Genomic DNA, 17791 nt, shown 5'->3' on the forward strand with positions numbered 1-17791 from the left:
GTGGCCATGGTGGGGGCTTCGCTGTCAGTTGCCTGCCGCACTAAAGCGTTTGCCTTATTCTCAGTGTCTTTAGTTGGGGGTTAGATGTGTCTCAGGGGAAACATCTCCCACGTGTGCCCTGTGGCAGCCTTCCCCTGTGGCGCGGTGCGTCCCTCTGGGGGAGAGGGCCTCGTCCAGGGCTTACAACCAGGCTGACGGCTGTGTTGAATCAGGGCTCCATGGGCCTTCGAGCCGGCGTTCCGTTAGTGGTAAATTGTTTTCCTTGGACTACCAGGTTATTAAAGGTCTGGGGTTTCCTGAACACACCTCCTTCCCGACTAAGAAAACATCAAAACATGTAGACTTTGCTGTGTGCTGGCTCAGATTAATAGAAAATTTAGCGACCCAGTTTACCTCTAAAAGTCCAATTTTCTAAGAGTTTTACCTAGGAAAAAAGATGAAAATAATCAGGAATGTCATTGCCCCCAAGATACATCTGTGGAATTCCTGCAGTTCTGTGGCACACAGCTGAGAGAACCACTGGGCCACATTGTGTTGCCGTGCTCGGAGGCCGCAAACGGCACGCAAACAAGCAGTCACAACCAAGCTGGGTGCACAGCGCTCCCAGCACCGTGGGGGGTGGGGAGCAAGAGTCCTACAGCACAGACAGGAGGCGGCTTTTTATGCGAGGCCGAGGATGTCTGCCTCTCCTGCCTGTGGCACCAGGCTGGGAGGGGGTTCTTCCAGGGAGGGTGCTGAGGACAGTACTGAGCTGTGCCGTGAGGGCCCCAGGGGCAGGCGCTCAGAAGTAGGCTGACCTTAGTCCCTGAAACAGCCTCAAACTTCTTAGCGTTTTCTGTGGCTCATATTCTAAATTCGGTGTTGACTGGGGAGGAAATTGATACAAAACATTTAAAACACACATGCCGGAACCCTTTGCCAGAGTTACCTTGGGAGGTCCAGCGTGTATTCTAGAGATTTTCAAAGCATTCTCGAAACTCTCATTGTAGAATTGGAATCAGAGCCAGGTAGTGAGCCATGGACGAGAGTCAGACATTCTTAAACTCAGAGTTTTCCAGTTGGAAGCAAATCTTGCTCCACCCTTTAACTTCCCAATGAAATCGCAAGGCTGAGAAAGACCCAGTTGACCTTGCGGGGGCCCCAGAAGCAGGGTTGAGGTGGGGCAGTCAGGGCTCAGGGGCCAATACATTGCAGTTTCTGGCGATGCCACGCCTTCCTTCTCAGTTTCTTTTCTTCTGTTTTATTTTTAAATAGTTCCATGTCTTTTTTTCTTTTTTTTTTGTCTAGATGGCATTTCTCAGCATCATGCAAGCTTGTGTTTACAAATGGGGTCCTCAAGGTGACCTTGGGAGAGTGCTGTGGTTGTTAAAAATGACATCATCATGACTTCTTAGTGCTTATCCATGTTCGCGGCACCACGTTCTAAAAGGACGGAAGAGGGCGTTCAGTGCAGATAGGTCTTGGCCCGTTCCCGTCCTCCACTGACATGGTTGTTTCGGAAGAAAGCCCATCGCCTTTCGGCAGGCACGTTCACTAGTCCCTCCATCTGACCGTTAACACAGTATAACTTGGGTCCCCATCTCCTTAGCGGACAAAACTTCCAAGACCTCATCTCGGGTGGAACGAAGTGGCAGCTCTGAATGGTGGCTGCTACTAAGAGATACACTCCTCTTCCCACCTGGTTCCCATCTTCCCCGCCTCACCCCAAGTCCTCCAAGGCCAGGTCAAGTACATTCTTCTCCAGATGCCTTGCCTCCCATGTGTGCACCCTACAGACCTCTGGCATCTTCCATACATTCCTCATGGACAAAGCCCAACTCCCTGGTCAGTAGGGTGCCTCTTCAGTTCTGGGACCCTGACTGGTGCATCGGGGTGGGGTGTGGATTTCCTGCTGTTGTACTTTACTCAGTGTTTTGCTCAGTAAATGGCCATATGTTCATTCATTCACCTCCTTGACCCCTAATGTGCATCAGGCAGAGTGGCAGATACCGAGGCCGCAACAGTACATAAACAGTGTGGAGGGGAAGGCAAACCAACAGACAATGCCGAAGTTAACAGAGTCGTGTGGAGCACAACAGCACCGACTGTGCTGAGAGCACGCGACAGGCCGCCCGGGGTGGTTAGAGAAAGCGTCTCTGAGAAGCGCAGCCATACCGCATGGAATCTCACGTGCTGTGTGTATTTCTAAGACACGTCATTGTCCTTTGCGCCACTGAGGAAGAAAATAGTGCTGATTAGATTAGGACATAATGGTTTTCACTTAGAACTTTTGCTGCTACTCATTAAAATGACTCAGCCTTGTTTAGATGTAGATTTTCCTGTGTGTCATTTCTGTGTACACACTGAAAGGAACATATAAACACAAGAAATCGGTTGAGGCCTTCCTAACCTCACTTGTTTGCATTCAGCTTCTGAGTCACTTTCCAGTTCAGCTCATTGGAACCCATTTACGGCCACGCTGCATCGCTCTCTGCCTCCCAGGGCATAGGTGATGCAGAGCTGTCGACCCTGGGATTTCGATGCTGCTCGTACCCATGCTGCCAGTTCGGGTGCTGCCACTCTCTTGATCTTACCAGAAGGTGTCAGTGAAATGTATTTTAGACAACCTGGACTCATATTCCTTCTTCAAGTGGTTCTTAATTGGTTTGTTAACTGAACAGTCGGGTTTCGGTTGTTCAGTCACCCACGGGGAGTAACAGCCAAGTGCGTTTTTGTGTAGGCAGTGACAGCAGTGTCAAGGCACTGGTGAGACCCACCCCAATTTCAGAGATAAAGAGCTGTCTTAGAATTGCCGATCATCATTAACCAGAAGTCTAGGAGGAAGTGAGTGCCGTCATTATTCCTAGTGACATCGGTGATGTCAAGGCTCTGGGTGGATGTCTCGGTGAGCCTCCTGGTCACAAGACGGCAGTTCTGCCACACTCGGAGGCAGAAAGCAGGCAGCAGAGTCAGGCCTTTCTCCTGCATGTCAGGAAAATACCTTCCAAGTTATCAGATTCCCCTTACCTCCCGTTTGCCAGGACTGTACTGCATGGCTATCCATAGCTGCAAGGGAGGCTGGGAAATCTTTTTCCTCACCATTTCAAGCACGGGGCTGGGAATGACTTACAGATGGTCAACTAACAGTATATGCCACTGTAGTCAAATATGCTTGGGATGCCCTGAGTTAACCCAAAATACTGCAGGACTTCCCAGAGCTTTTCATATGGTAATGTGGTTCTTTGAATTATCGAAAACATGGTATTAAGCTTTTTCCAAACTTAGAAAATTTATTAGAGTTGAGAATCTAATTTTACTTGTTTCCAGAGTTAAAAAAAAAAAATGAAGGTTCTCACCCTGGCTAGGTAGCTCAGTTGGTTAGAGCACTGTCCAATATGCCAAGATTGCAGGTTCGATCCCTGGTCAGGGCACTTACAAGAGTCAACCAATGAGTGCATAAATAAGTGGAACAACAAATTGATGTCTCTCTCTTCTCCCTCCCCTCCTTCCTCTCTCCAAAATCCATTTTAAAAAATAAGGAAAACCAAAACAAAATAAAAACGAAAATGAAGGTTCTCTAGAGCAGAGCTGAAGTGGCAGTATGGGATGGGGTTTGGGGCGAGTGGGTAGAAATGGGGTCTTGAGGAGAGAGAGAGCAGGGCTGAGAAGTTTACAAATGAGAGGGACTGAGTTTAACCATCTCAGGTTCTTTTAATGAGTACGGCTAATTTGTTTTCAAGAGCCTTGTATCCCTGCCACTGTGAATTCCTCTGAGACAGGACTAGGTTGATACCGAGCCATTATCTCCTCTTTCCTACCCTCTGCCACTTCCAGTCTTCATGATGCTCGTGCCATTGGAGCTGGGCTGGCCGGCTGGCTTCCGGCTTCCGGCTTCTGGGAGTGGAGCAGGAGGTCCTGCTGAAACGCGCGCATGCTGCCTCCAGCCGCCTGCTGCTGCGGTCCCTCGGACAGCTCCCGCAGCATTTGTGCGAGCTGGCGGACACGTTGCTGGAATTAGCTCCTCATCATTTGATTGGGCTTGGGATCACAGAAACCCTCCTGGTCTTTTTGGCCAGATGTAATCTTTCTTTTTTAAAAAAATTTTGGTAGCAATTCAATGTGTCTTAGGCAGCAACAGCAGTTATCATCACAGCTGACATTTTCTGGACACTGGCTGTGCATCGGGCTTTGTCACGGATCTCTTTTATGGGCATGGTCTCATTTAACCCTCAGCACCGCCCTGCCGTGTGAGGCTCTCTGGCAGATGAGAGGGCTGAGGTGCGGCGAGGTTGAAGTCGCCCAGCTGTTGGTGATGAGACCGAAAGTTGAATCCAGGTGTGACTAGGGCTATTGTACTTGGTCTTCACTGTAGCCTCTGGTGCGGCACTTTTGTGCTACCTGTACATTTGTCTTTCTATATTTTGTCAGAAGGCAAGCTGTTCTTGGTACTTCCTAAGAATACCTAGCACAGTGTCTTGCCCTTGATAGGAAAGTTTTTGACAAATAGTTGTTGACCAGATAAATGAGTAAATGGGAAGGTGAATGAGAGAGTCATGAGCAGTTTTCCTGAATGTTAACCTGACACTGAGTTACTCCCTTGTAATTAGTTATCAGATATTTTTCTCTCTTCAGAATCAGTTTTTGTGCTTTAGTCATCTAATTTCTCCCAAATTCTAGAAATCTACACTGTTTCTGAGTAAAGCAATCACGGCTCATTGGCTGAAGGATTTGGAGGGGATTACCCCTGGCAGCTAGTCCTGCCCTCGTGTTCGGGCAGAGACCACCCAGCCGTTAACGTCCAGAAGGTGAAGCCTTGGCCCCTTGTCCGCCGTGCCTCCAGAGCAGCGTCCGTGTCCATGGCAATGAGGGTGGCTTCTGTCTTTTTTCACATAGCGTCCTCCCAAACCCCTCTGCCAGGATTTATAATTCTAATTATATATATTTGCTTATTTAAATCGTCTCCTTTTTGTTGTTGCTATTCCTTGGAAGCATTGTTTTTATATCGTTGGTAGGTGGAGAACGTATTTTTTCACATTTTAGTGCCTCTGTTGTATTCAGACATTTCTGCCAAACTTGTCTGCAGGCTCCTCGTGTTCTCCCCTCCCCTCCGAGGGACTCGCCCCGCACGTGCTCCTCCGCCTTCCTGGCTCGCTCTCTAGGGTCCCTGCGGCGAACTGCTGTGCTTTGGTGGCCCATTTTCATTACTCTCTTTTAAATTAAGTAAAATGAAGACTTTCCCCAGACCCTTCTGCCCTCTCTGGAAGCCTCCTACAAAGTCCGTTTGTTTCATCAGGCCCCCCCAGCCCCAGCCCAGGGCACCCTTGTTGGCTCTTCTCATTGATTTTGTGCTGGTTTGTTGTTTCTGTTGTGTTTGCTGTGTCTTGTTGTCCCAGGAGTCCTCCGGCCCTCCGGAGCCATTCCTTCCTCATTATGCACATAAAATGCCCTGGTGCCATCATTCCCCAGCATCCCACGCACCTGTGGGAAGTCTGACGCCTGCGGGTATTTATGCAGATGGCAGGAGCTCACTGATCTGCCCGGTGTGACTTGCCTAGCACCTTCCATTCAAATTCCAGTCCAGTTCTCAACAAACCCAGTCTCCTACCAGCCTGCTCCTCCCAGGCTTCCCTCTCCCCAACACAGCCTCCTCGCAGCCCCCGAGGCCCACTGCAGCTCTGCCCCTGCCCCGGGCCTTCAGAATGGCCCCTCCACTCTGACGCGGACAGGTCTCCCGCATCCAGACAGTGAGGACCTTCCCTTTCAGAACTGTGACAGATTGGCCTTGCTTCCTAAACAAAAGAACAGTTTCCCCCTGAGAGGATGCTGTGGCTCCCTCAGAATATGAAATGGTCACAGCCAGCAGGGTGTTTTCTTAACGTCGTATTTTCCTTCCTAATCCATTCCCTTTGGGTATTTTATGATGCTCAAAAGCAGCGGTGGGAGTGAATGTGCTCCGCAGTGATGTGAGCAGGGGAAAGACATTGCTGTTGTCGTGCATTTGGAAATACTGCCCATATTTTATGTCCTTTGGAAAGAGTCAGGACTGAGCTCATAGGTTATTAGGTTCTGATTTTCTGACCAGATTCTTGTGTGCTGGGATCTGAGAAAAATGTAGCTCTGTAAGGATTTTTGTTTATGTAAAGCCAGAGAAGCAGCTGGCAGCTCCCGGAGGGCAGGAACTGCCGGCAGCGGTCACGCCCTTGGCCCCGGGTCTGTCTAAGGCTCCAGCTCATCATCTAGAGGCGTCTGAAGGGGAAGAAGGAGCAGGGGGGGGGGGGCGGCAGAGAAACAATTGCTGGGCCCCACAGGAGGCCCTGGAATATTCCAGACCTTGACCCTCAAGGGTTCCAGCAAATACCCTGGGCACCTGGCCCTCTGTAGGGTCCTTCAAGGCCTTAATTTCCACCTTGCTGGCTGTCTGAGCTTCCTGTTGGCCTTTGTTCTCCTGCCCGCCGCTCCTGCCCTTGGTCTGTGGGTCAGGTCACTGACGTGTGCCCCTCCTGTGTTGTATCCAGGGACAGGGTGCCTTATCAGAGAGACTCCGGAGCTTCAGCATGCAGGACCTCACCACCATTAGAGGAGACGGCGCCCCTGCTCCCGCAGGCCCCCCACCACCGGGGTCTGGGCGGGCCAGCGGTAAGCACGGCCAGCCTAAGATGTCCCGGAGTGCTTCTGAAAGCGCTAGCAGCTCAGGTAGGTGACACTCACTTCCTCCCTGTTCCACCCTGTAGGCCTCACTTTCACTGAGGGGCCCAGTCCATTGTGTGACTTATAGCTAGGCCCCTGCCCCATGGACTTGCCACCAGAGCTGTCATTCATCAGACGGTGGCAGGCCGGCCAAGGGGCAGCTTCACTCAGGCCAGGACAGGAAGCTGGTCTCCACTTGGGGGCAAGTTTCAGTCGCCTGCACCAAAGGGTCCCACCTCCTTCATCTGATTGTCTGGGGGCTGGGGTGGTTGGGTTGTAGTACCTGGACCAAAACTAGAGACAACAGGCACGGCTGGACTGGACTGGGCTGGGCAGCTTTCTCTGTTCTCTACCTCTCTGACCCCTCACTCCTAGGGGGCCTTACCTTTCTGAGCACCTGAGCGGCCCCTCCCACCTGCCCAGGACTCAAGGCTTCGTCGTTCCTTTTCCCTGCATGGTTACTTCCTGTGCCTCTCTCTCACTCTACGCTGTCCTCCTGTCTCCCATCCCCTTTCACCACACACCTCAGCCGCCACATGCCCAGGGGGATGGGGGGCGGGTCGGACACCAGCTCTGAGGTCTAATTCCTGTGGGGCTTTCATAAACCACACATCTGCCTCTGGTTGTCAATCTCCTGGCAAGGGGTCGCCGGTATTGGGATTGACCTGGGGACCTTGCGAAGTCCTGGGTCCATCTGCAGAGATTCATTAGGTCTGGCTGAGACCCAGCTGTGTGATGCCATCAAGGGGCCGCCATGCGTGGGACCCACCGACCTCTGACCACCAGTGGGTTTCAGACTTGTGGAGGGTGAGGGCGTGGGTGGGGGGCAGGGAGCTAGCTGGGACTCACGGAGTCCCAGACCATTCCTTGGGGAGATGCAGGGACCTTGGCCCTCAGGAGCTGAGCACTGCTACCGCCTGCAGAGGGCAGATGGCAACGGGGGTGCAGGGGCCAGTTCTAGATTGCCGCCTCTGCCCCTCACTGTTGGTGGGAAGTTGAGCCTCAGGGTAGGAATGGGGTCCCTTTTCTGGAATCTGCACCTGTGATGTGTGCCTGGTGGCTGCCCTGCCCTTAAGTGTACAAACGGGGACATCAGACCACCTGGACCCTGACTGAGGGCTGCAGCCTGCAGGTAGCACCTTGGCCCAAGCCCAGGGGCCCCGCCTGCCTTTCGGAGGTCTTAGATGTGGCTGGGAAAGGGGGAGCCCGACGGCTGCCCTGAGAATGAGGACTCGTGCCGCTCCAGGAAAGAGCAGACCCCACAGGGCCAGGCCTGGTGTCCGTCACTTTCCTCACCTCCCGGGGATAACCCCTGTCAGCGGCCCCAGGTTTAAAGACTGTGGCTTTTCTGTTGGAAAGGAGATGTGTGAACCCTGGCAGGGCTGGGCAGGTGAGGACTTGGCCAGCGGGAGGTTATCTCCTGCGGAACTCCTCCCAGGAGAATGTAGAATGGAATCTCCAAAGGCCAGGCAGGAAGGGGCCTCAGGAATCACTTAGCCTAACCCTCTGATTTTACCGACCAAGAGACAAAGGCCCAGGGGAGGGAACCGTCACCAGGGTCGCCACTGGTGGTGGTCTCCTGAGGCCTCCTGACTCCCAGGCCAGTGCCCTCTGTCTACTTACCCACTGACCGTCCACGTTTCCTTGAGCATCTACGGCTTCTGACCTGCTGGGCTCGATCCCAGACATAGGGAAGAGAAATGGGGTTAGGTGCCGCCTCTGCCCGTGAGCGACTCATTGGCTACTGAGCCTCAAGTATAAGCTGTCATCTGGAAGGAAAAAGAGCCCCAGTTCTCTGAGGCTCAGAGTGCGGAGCAGAGCCAGTGGGGTGATGTTCTGAGGGGGAGCCACTTACTGGCTTCGTGACCTGGGCGAGGTGTTCCTGACTCAGACCTCAGCTTCCCTACCTGCCTGCGAGGAGTGAGGACTCCCTTTTGCGGGGTGGTTATGAGGATTCAAGTGAAATAATCCACAGAAGAGTGCTTAGGGCCATTCCTGGCACTCTAGTAGCTGCTAGTACTGTTCTTGTTGGGTTGTTGTTTAATTCACCTATTAGAGCAATTTACATATGAAAGCGTGCAGGAGAGAAATGGGCTGCCCTGTGAGGTAGTGAGATCCCTGTCACTGGAAGGGCCCAAAGCAAAGTTGAATGATCTGGTACTAAGGCTCTGGGAAGTGATTCCTGATTCGGCTTAGAAGTGGACCTAGGTGGCCCCCCAGTTCCTTCCCCTCTGAGGTTCTGTGCTGTCACTATAGAGGTGAGCCAAGTGGAGGAGGAAGGCTCAGAGAGGCCTCGCCCTGGGCCAGGCCACAGAGGGCTCACCTCGCTGGATTATTCAGGGCAGCCTTAGAACTGGGAAGGTGAGAAGTCTGGTGGGAGTTGAACGGCGATGCGAGCTGTCCCCTGGGCTTTGAACATCTTCCCAGACCAGCACCAGGCAGAACAGAGTTTGGGACGATTTGTTTGGCGTTGGCGCTGACACGCCCCAAGGAGGCGGTGGGGCTGCTCAGGTTGCAGGCCAGGAGGTGGCGCTCCGTGGAGAACCACAGAACCCCGGGTGCTGCCACATGACCCAGCTCTCCTCCCGGCCCATCCTGGCCTTGGTACCTGCGGTTTCAGGGGGCAGGGAATGAAGGTGCTGACCCAGCAGGGAGGACAAAGGCCATGAGGCCTTCATCCCAGCTGTTCTGGGACCTAAAATAAAAATTATCTCAGAAATAAAAATAGGTGGAAGATGGCCCAAGGCCTGAGCATGGGACAAAAGTGCCCAGATCTGGGGTTCTCATAAACCCTCAGTTGAGGGGTCGGGTGTCTGGGAGGAAGTCTGGCAAAGAAGGCCCTGCCACGCAGGGCTGGCGTGCCTTCCCAGCCCCCACTGTGGGCCTTGGATGCCAGGCGTGGTTGGATAGGAGAAGGGGCCCCGGGTGTGGGCTTCCATCCTTCTGGGTGACACTGCTGTCACTCAGCAGTCACCACTGTTTCTCCCACTGGACCTGGATTGAGCCTCAGAACCTTTCTCAGAATGATAGCCCGGGGAGTCACTACCAGGTGTTTGACCTTGGCGCAGAGATGAGCCCAACCCCCTGTCGCTTTCTCCTCTGAAAGAAGGACATGATAATCCCTATTCAGCCTATGTCTTAGGGTTGTAAGGAGAGCAAACAATTTGCAAACCCGGGACAGGTAGCAGGAGTTAAGGCAACCTGGGAGAAGACGGGGGAGAGGTGGCGGCTGCGCCCCCTGCAGCTGTATACACCCTCCAGAAGCAGCAGTCCAGTGTAGATCTTGAAAACATGATGACCAGTGAAAAAAGTACCAAACTGATGTGATATTATGTAACAAGTTATACAAAATAAAAATGCAAGCCCATTGTCAAAATAACAATATGGACTTTGCAAGAACACATCGCCCTCCTTACAGAATGAGGTACAAAATGCTCTGTCAGACACCATGGGTTGAAGGATATTGGGCCCCAAGAAGGGCACAAACAGAGCTGGAAGAACGGTCCTTGCCTCCCACGGACTTGGGGACACCTGCACGTGTTCAGTGTGCCTCTGCTCAGGCCTGGCTGTGCACCGACACCAACGGAGTGTGCAGAGCAGCAGGTTAGGCCTTCAACCAAATGGCCAGATGCTTAAGAACTCTGGGGGTCAGAGGTCAGTCTGTGGGTTCACAGAGGTCATTCTGCACTGGAAGGTGTACAGAGGAGGGGCATCTATCTGGGCCGGGGTGGTTGGAGTTACTTCCCAGAGGAAATTTTGACCCCAACCCCTGCCCTCCCCGGGGCTGCAGGATCCAAGAACTGACCTCTGTGCCAGGTGAGGGCATTTGCTAGCGCCCAGGAAGAGCTGGGTCTGGAATGGCCCCCCCCTGGCCTTGGTGTCTCCGCAGAGGCCCACATCCATGGGACCCCTCTACTGAACACACTGAGACCCCCACATTTCTCCTGGGCTTCCCTGTTTGCCTGGGGCTGGTTCCTGTCAGGAGGGGGGCTGTCACTGATGGTGCCCCCCTCCCCACAGTGTGTACCTGCTGCTCCACCTGCAGGACCAGGAAAGGTGAGTAAGCCGCCAGTCTGTGCAGCACTGGGCTCGCCTGTGGAGGAGGTTCTAACCGCCAGCTGGAACCTGACCCTGGGGCTCCCTTTCAGCAGCACGGTCCGTTAGGAGGTTAACTTCTTAAAATAGCACATGTACTGTCTTAGTGTCCATAGGCTAGAACTTTGGGGGCAGCTTCACTGGGTGCTGCTGGCCCAGGCTGGTCAGGGTTCCGGCCAGGGCTGTAGCCATCTGAAGGCCAGACTGAGGCCAGAGGATCCACTTCCAAGATGGCTCCTTCGTGGCTGCTGGCTGGAGGCCTGGGTTCCTTACCACGTCGGCCTGTCTAGTGTCCTTAAACATGGCAGCTGCCTTTACCCACAGTGACTGGAGAGAGAGAGGATGAATGTGAACGCAGAGGTCACGGACCCTGTCGGGACCCAGCCTCTGACGCTGCGCACCACCCGTCTGCCCCATTCTGTTGGCTGGAAATGAGTCACTGAGTTCAGCCCACACTGAAGGGGAGGGGAGTTAATCTTTGCTTCCTAAAGGGAGAAGTGTCAAAGAATGTGGGGGAGTTTTTAACGCCACCACAGGGTCCAATTTCCTTGTGCTCCTGGGTGAGGATGCGGGAATTCACCCAGGGCCTCTGACGTGGGAAACCCTGCAACCCCAAGGGTGTTGGCCCTGCTGCCCCCAAGGGAGCCCTGGTCCTGCTTTGCCACTCACTTCCTGTGTCCCCACGCGTGAGTCGCCTAACCACTCTGAGCCTTGGTTTCCTCATCTGCAAATAGAGATCGAGATCCCCGCTTCCCGCCTCCTGGTGCTGTTGGGAAAATGGCTGTGAAGGGGTGTTTGGAAGGAGGAGGTGGTGACTAGCACAGAGCAGCTGGGAAACCTCAGGGAGAGGGGGTGAGCCTGGGTGCTCCTGGTCCTGCACAGGGCACCTGCCGCTGCCCTCCTGGGTGTGAGCAACGGCTTGGAGGGCCGTGGCCACCCCTCTCTCCCGGCCCACTCCTGCTGTTTTCCTAACCTTGACTACACACTTGAGGGCCCCACACTAGTGCTGGGCCAACCCAGCTCATTTTCACCCCCATGCGGAGCCCCCTGGCCTGCAGCTGCCCCCTGGGGCAGGACGTGGGATGGGGGGTGGGGTGAGGCACACACAGGGCTGGGTACTGCCTGGGCCCGCAGCCCCGATGTCGCTGAGGCGGGGCCTGGCCCTCCCATGCCGTGGTGAGCCGGAGGACCTGAGGCTGTGTTACAGGCAGAGTCCTGTTTTCTCTGCATTTCTTTACTTTGAAGACTTCTCAATGCCAAGAACTTTTAAGGCCTGTAGAGGACTTGGGGTTTGGGAGGCCATATGCCCACTGTGAACTGACAGAGGACTTGTGGGCTGGGGACAGAGGAGACATACCAGCCTGCTCCCCTGGCTGTGACTCTGACTGGCCACATGTCCCCTGGAGGCCTCCTGGTTCACATCAGACGCAGGAGGGATGTATATGTAATGGTTAAGTTGTGCACTGAAAACTAATACGATGTTACCTGCCGATTATATCTCAGAGGAGGGCAGGAAGGGAGGGTCTGCACGTAGCAGCTTCCGGCACTTGGGGCTAGTGTTGGGCCTGGTGGAGGTACTGACCACCACACAGTGCCAGTGGCCTCAGGCAACCGCGGTTATTTCTGTCACTTTACCCTGTAAGTTTTGAGTTTGTAAGTTCTGTGAGCCATTCAGAAGGCCCCCAATTCTGACACATTGTCACTTGGGGGACCAGGGAGAGTAAAGCTGCCTTCTCCTCTGTGGGACTGCTCTGTGCTGCGCCCTGGGAAGCCCTGACCTCCTGTGACCCCGGCCGGGTTCATAATCAGAGGCTGCCCTTCCAGTGCATGTCAACAGAGTGGCAGTTGATTGTAGGACTTCACAGAGTTTTCCGTCCGAGGGAGCTGTGGGGACAGGGCATACAGGCATCAGGCGGGCTCAGGAGGCCTCAGGCTGCGGCGGCCCTGCTCAGGGTGTGACCTGGGAGCCTCTGCCCCAGCTCTCCCTTTTTCGGGGCCTCTCAGCACCCAGCACCCTGGAGGTCTACTCACTCTCTGAAGTGTGCCTGCAAGGAACCAGCTGATGACTCCTCTGCCCCACTCCCTCTGGGACCGCAGGGAAGTCCCTCCACGCCCGGCCTCAGCCCCTGCTCTCTGACATGGTGGGGTGGGCTGCATGCCCCTTGGCCCTCGCAGCTCTGGCCCCCTCTGCGGTGAAGGGTGCTGGGCGTGAAGTGTCAGCAGATGGCGTCAGGGGAGGTTTGTTTTGCAACAGAGCTGGAGGCCAACTCTCAGGCAGAGATGTTCTGAGAGAGGGTTCTGGGGGTCTCAGATATGTTGATGGGAGGGCCCTCCTGGTGGCCAGAACTGATTTCCTCTGCACCTCAGATTACAGCAGAACACTCTGTCCCCACTTCTCCGTTTCCCCTCTGCCAGCCGATTCCCTGTTGTTCCCTGCATCTCTCTCTTTTTTCCTGCTTCCGGTCTCTCTCCTGTCCCTGCCTTCCTTCCCTCCCATCTTTTCTCTCTACTTACCTTGACGTAATACAGAACTGAAAATCTGTAGCGCTGCTTGAAATGAGTCATAGGGATGGATTTTTTCCCTTTATTTTTTTCTAAATCAAGCGTGTGGAACACCATTTTAAAAAGCAGAGTCATCCCTACTTACCCTCTCCATTGGGAGTTGGGGGAGGCGTCCACTGAGCGTGGCCTGGGCAGTCTGCTCCCTCTGCGGGCAGGAGGAGCTGTCCAAGGTCCAGAGCTGGGTCTGGGAGTGTGTGTGTGCACAGAAGTGTGTACGCGCGTGCATGTTCCCGTAGGTGTGTGAGTTTCATCTCCAGAGTTCCTGCCCTAACAGCATATTCCTTTCTTTCTCCTCGGTGGCCGTCGGACGTGGACGTAAGTTCCAGACCGGCATGCTCTTCTCCGCACACGTGTGCTGACCCCCTCTAATACCCCCACTCACGTGTGCTGTGCGAGGTGTTTGCTAACCTTGGGCTTGTTCTGCTGTCCTCCGGGGTGGGGTGCCCAGGGCTCTGTGCCGACGGGTCTGCTGGGTCTTTAGGGGCCGGAAGTCTCCACCAGAGTCTCCCTCCCTGCTGCCTCCACTGAGAGAAGACGTGGAGCTGCTCCCAGCCTGCTGCGGTCCTGCTGACATGTTTGCCAACACAAATGTCAGCCCAGGCCGCGCACCCACACCCCTCCTGTGGAAAACAAGAGGGACCCCTGTCCTTCGCTAGGGGCCCCAGCCTCGGACTCTGTGATGGCAGCTCTGCAGGCTCAAGGCCCTGACTCCCATCCCACTGGAGGTGGTGGTCGTGGCCATGACCTTCCACAGGAGACTCTCCTCCCATATCAGTTGTCTCTGGGAGCCATCAGAGTACGAAGATGGGGGGGCAGCACCCTGCCCAGCCACTAACCCTCATCTTTGTCCTGGTGCCCCTCATAGTGGGACCGTGTTCGGTGGTGTTTATTTCTTTGCTTATAGTATTCCCTGTTCCAAAGAGAATGTGTTTCCTTGCAGAAATAGATGAGAGATCAAACCACAGTAAGAGAAATGAAGGTTGGAGGAAAGGCACTAGGCAGGTGGGATGGAGGCAGGGGTGAGGAGAAAGTTTTAAAGGCGTGCAGTAAAGTTGTGGCCTGTCGAAGAGGCTGGCGTCCTGGTGGCCATGCAAAGAGGGAGGCACCTGGTGAAGAGATCCGGTGTCACAGCACAGTCCCCATCCAGAGGCTCCGAGGCTCGGCTTGTCCAGAGCATTTATTCTCCCGGGTCCTGAGAGTACAGCAGAATACTACAAACGGCATTCTTGGCAGAAATGCTCAGTGAACACAGTGAGCAGCAGGGTTCTTCTCTTTGTGGTAGGTTCTCTGTTGCTTCCATTCGAGGCTACTTCTGGCCCCCAAGCTGCCCACACCAGCCTCCTGTGCTCCCATCCTCTGCTGAGTTGAACACTTGTTTTCTGTTTCTGCCTGGATGTCTGCGCTCCCCTTGACCCATCACTCCTGGGGGCCAGAAGGTTACTTCTTTTCTACCCTGTAGGCTGTGCTCCAGTGTGCAGTGGAGAAGACACTCAGCGCCAGTTTGGTTCCAGTCCTGAGACAGTGGTGCTGGTGGTAGTGGGATTGTTGTGATTATTGTCACATGGGAGTCCACTGCTCAGGCGCAGTGCTCCCGGCCTGGCGAGCCGGCCGAATGGCTGGGTGCCTGAAGATCTCGTGGTTACTCCGGACTGCCTTCTGAGTGATCAGTACCAGGGAAGCCCTGGGCCTGGACTTAGAGGCACAGACTCAGCCAGTGCCCGGGCCTGCTGCCAGGCTGCAGGGTGTCTGGCTGGGCTGGAGCTGGCCAGGCAGCTCCTGCAGTTTCTGCTCTTGTCTGAGAGCTTTTGTCCTTTTTTCCTCCCTCGGGCAGGAGGTGCCTGTGCCCAGAAGGAATTTCCTTGTGGGTGGATGTTGGGTTCTGATTTGGGGCAAGAGCGGAGCTCCCTGAGATGATGTCAGTGCTCCACCTGGTTTAGTGGCTGGGCGGCCCCTGTGTGCTCAGCCCTGGGTCAGTGCACAGAGGGACCAAGGGAGGGTCTGCCATGGTTCCTAAGCTCAGGGTGCTGTCGGGCTGAGGCAGTGAAACTGGGTTAGGAACCAGGGCACACAGCACAAGCCCTGTGGTTGGGATTCCAAGCCCTGTGAGGGAGAGGGAGTGGGGAGCCAGGGAGGGCTCCCTGGAGTTGCTGGTCTTCATGTTCAGCACTCCTAAGGGTGTAGATGATTTGGGCAGGAGAAGGGACCAAAGGTTAATCTAAACCAAGAGTAAGCATGCCGGGGGTTCACAGAGCCAAAAAATATATATATATATTAAAGGAAGGTTAATGATCTCAGGCTTGGCCCGTACTAAGGTGCTGCTGTCTGAGCTGGTCACTCTGAGCCTACAATTCAGCATTGAAATCCATGGTTAAGACAACTGTGCTCTCGTGCTGCCACCTGCTTGCTGTTTGGGAGAATGGCAATAACTGGGGAAACTGCTCAAGATTAAGGTTCAGTTGTTCATTTTACTTAACCCGCACCTGGTGCTTTTATAGTCTAGCGAATCCCCTTTTGATACAGAGAACACATTTGGTGGCCGAATATGCTCTTAGGAGCAGCAGTGATCTGACCCAGAAAGAGCTCTGGTGTCTGTCTGAAGGCCTCAGGGTAATTGGATCAGATGATCAGAAAGCCCCCAGGCTCTGCATTCTGTGATTCTAGGTAAAAACAATATATAAAGTACAGAAAGATGTATCTATGGATGTCAGATAGGCTGGCTTTGGGCAGGAAATATTTTATAGACTCAACTAAGATAGGACCGTCTGGCCAGCTGGCATGGAATATACTCAGCATCGAACATTTAAAAAAATACTGTGCATTCAATGACATGAATTAATTCTGGAGCTTTGCCTGGGGATTGGTCAAGGCAGACTAAAACAGGAATCTTGTTGTCATTTTTCAAGTGAAGCTACTACTAGATTCTCCTCCCATTAGGCTCCTTTGTTTCTGTAGGTCTTGGCCTTTGAAATGAAAAATCTATGTAGCTTTTTTAAGGTTCTCTGTGAGGCTTCCTGGCACTTTTCATGCTGTGTCTTAAAGAATGCTAGGAGCTGAATAAGTGAGTGTAATGCACTGCCAACATTGCTGGTTTGTATAATAGAGAAAACTGTGCTATTTCCCTCTTGAAGTGACTGCCAGTCTTTTTAGAGGAGATCGCCCTCCCCCCAGCACTCCTGGTGCAGTGTCAGGGGTCTAAGCTGCAGGGCTTGACCTGCCTCAGTGAAGAAGCATCTTTCTTCTCCCAGGGAAGCGGTGCCCCCTGTCCCAGTGGTGCAGTCAGCAGATTCTGGAGCCTGTGCTTGTTGCTGTGCACGGTGTGGTCAACCTCACAGCTGCACCCGTACAGTCCTGGATCCCTGGCAGGGGCCCCAGGGGATACTGGCTGCTTTTTCAGACAGAGGGGCCTCGGTTGTCCTAACAGACCTGACTTTTTGTGCTGTGTGCCTAACCTCGCCCTTGCCTGCCCTCCGTGCACCGTTCTACGCTGAGCCCTCCTCATTGTACGTTGTCTCCTCCGTGTAGATTGTAAATGGACATTAAGTGGTTGAGGGAGATGTGAATGAGGGTGGTGTGAAGGCATGGGAGCCCCGCCGGTTCCAAAACCCATTGGCCTTTTCTGATGATGAGGAGGAAGACCTGCTGGATTTCATGTACAAGTATAAGGCACCTCGAAAGACGGAGTTCCCCCTGGAGGTACACAGTGTCTGGGGCTGTGGGCTGAGTGTGTGTTTGTACAAGGCTTCACCTTGGAGATCTGGGGGTCCTAGAAGCCGCGCCTCTTGGGGCACCTGGCATTGCCCGAGTACCAGGGGAAGGAAGCTCTCCCTCCATCACACAGGCAGGACAGGCCACTAGGCAGCACCCAGTTACTTGCTAAGGCGGGTGGGAAAAGACCCTAATGTAATTTAGAAATAGGAGATGGGCTATAATGTCCAAAAAAATTTTTTTAAATTGACTACTAACCCATGTGGGTGAAAAGCCACCAAAATGAATGCTTGGGCAGGGTGGGGCAGGGAGGGGGTGGAGAAAAACTCAGAGTGTGTTATTTGACAGAGTTTTAGAAATATATTAGCTTGTTTATCACTGTATCTCCAAGACACAACATAGTGCCTGGCACAAAGTAGATATTCACAAAATGTTATTAAAGGGACAGAGCCCTTCAAAATGACCAAGAACAGTACACTTGATACATGTACCGTTGCCAGTGGTAGATGTAGTTGGAGTTTTGCAGTAAGAGGGCCACACCAAGAGCCTCGTGGGCCTTGCTCTGTGATGTGGGTAGGGAGTCACCAGCCATGGGCTCAGGTGCAGGGCCGGCCGAATTGGGGGACCCCAGAGTCTTGCTCTGCCCCGTCACGTTGCCTCTTCTATTCCCTATCTGCTGAATACGGAGGCCTGAGAATCCATCTGAGGCAAGTTGGGTGTCCCCTGTCCCCAGAGTAGAGACCCCATGAGGCCCAGATGAGGA

At 53.7% G+C, this 17791-nt stretch overlaps 1 protein-coding gene across 5 annotated transcripts in view; it reads left to right on the forward strand.

Annotated features, from left to right (window-relative positions):
- The window catches only part of REEP1 (receptor accessory protein 1), a 106128-nt gene that overhangs the window by 84031 nt on the left and 4306 nt on the right, over positions 1-17791 (forward strand). For 3 of the 5 annotated variants that reach the window (XM_053925253.2, XM_053925254.2, XM_045193880.3), the window contains 3 exons: positions 6495-6672; positions 10687-10722; positions 16865-17016. In XM_053925253.2, the coding sequence (XP_053781228.1) occupies positions 6495-6672; positions 10687-10722; positions 16865-17016 (366 nt within the window). The remainder of the gene's footprint in view (positions 1-6494; positions 6673-10686; positions 10723-16864; positions 17017-17791) is intronic. The other 2 variants (XM_053925255.2, XM_053925256.2) reach the window with 1 other exon arrangement.

The sequence above is a fragment of the Desmodus rotundus genome, chromosome 5 (assembly GCF_022682495.2).
Source record: "Desmodus rotundus isolate HL8 chromosome 5, HLdesRot8A.1, whole genome shotgun sequence".
In the NCBI taxonomy this organism is placed as follows: Eukaryota; Metazoa; Chordata; class Mammalia; order Chiroptera; family Phyllostomidae; genus Desmodus; species Desmodus rotundus.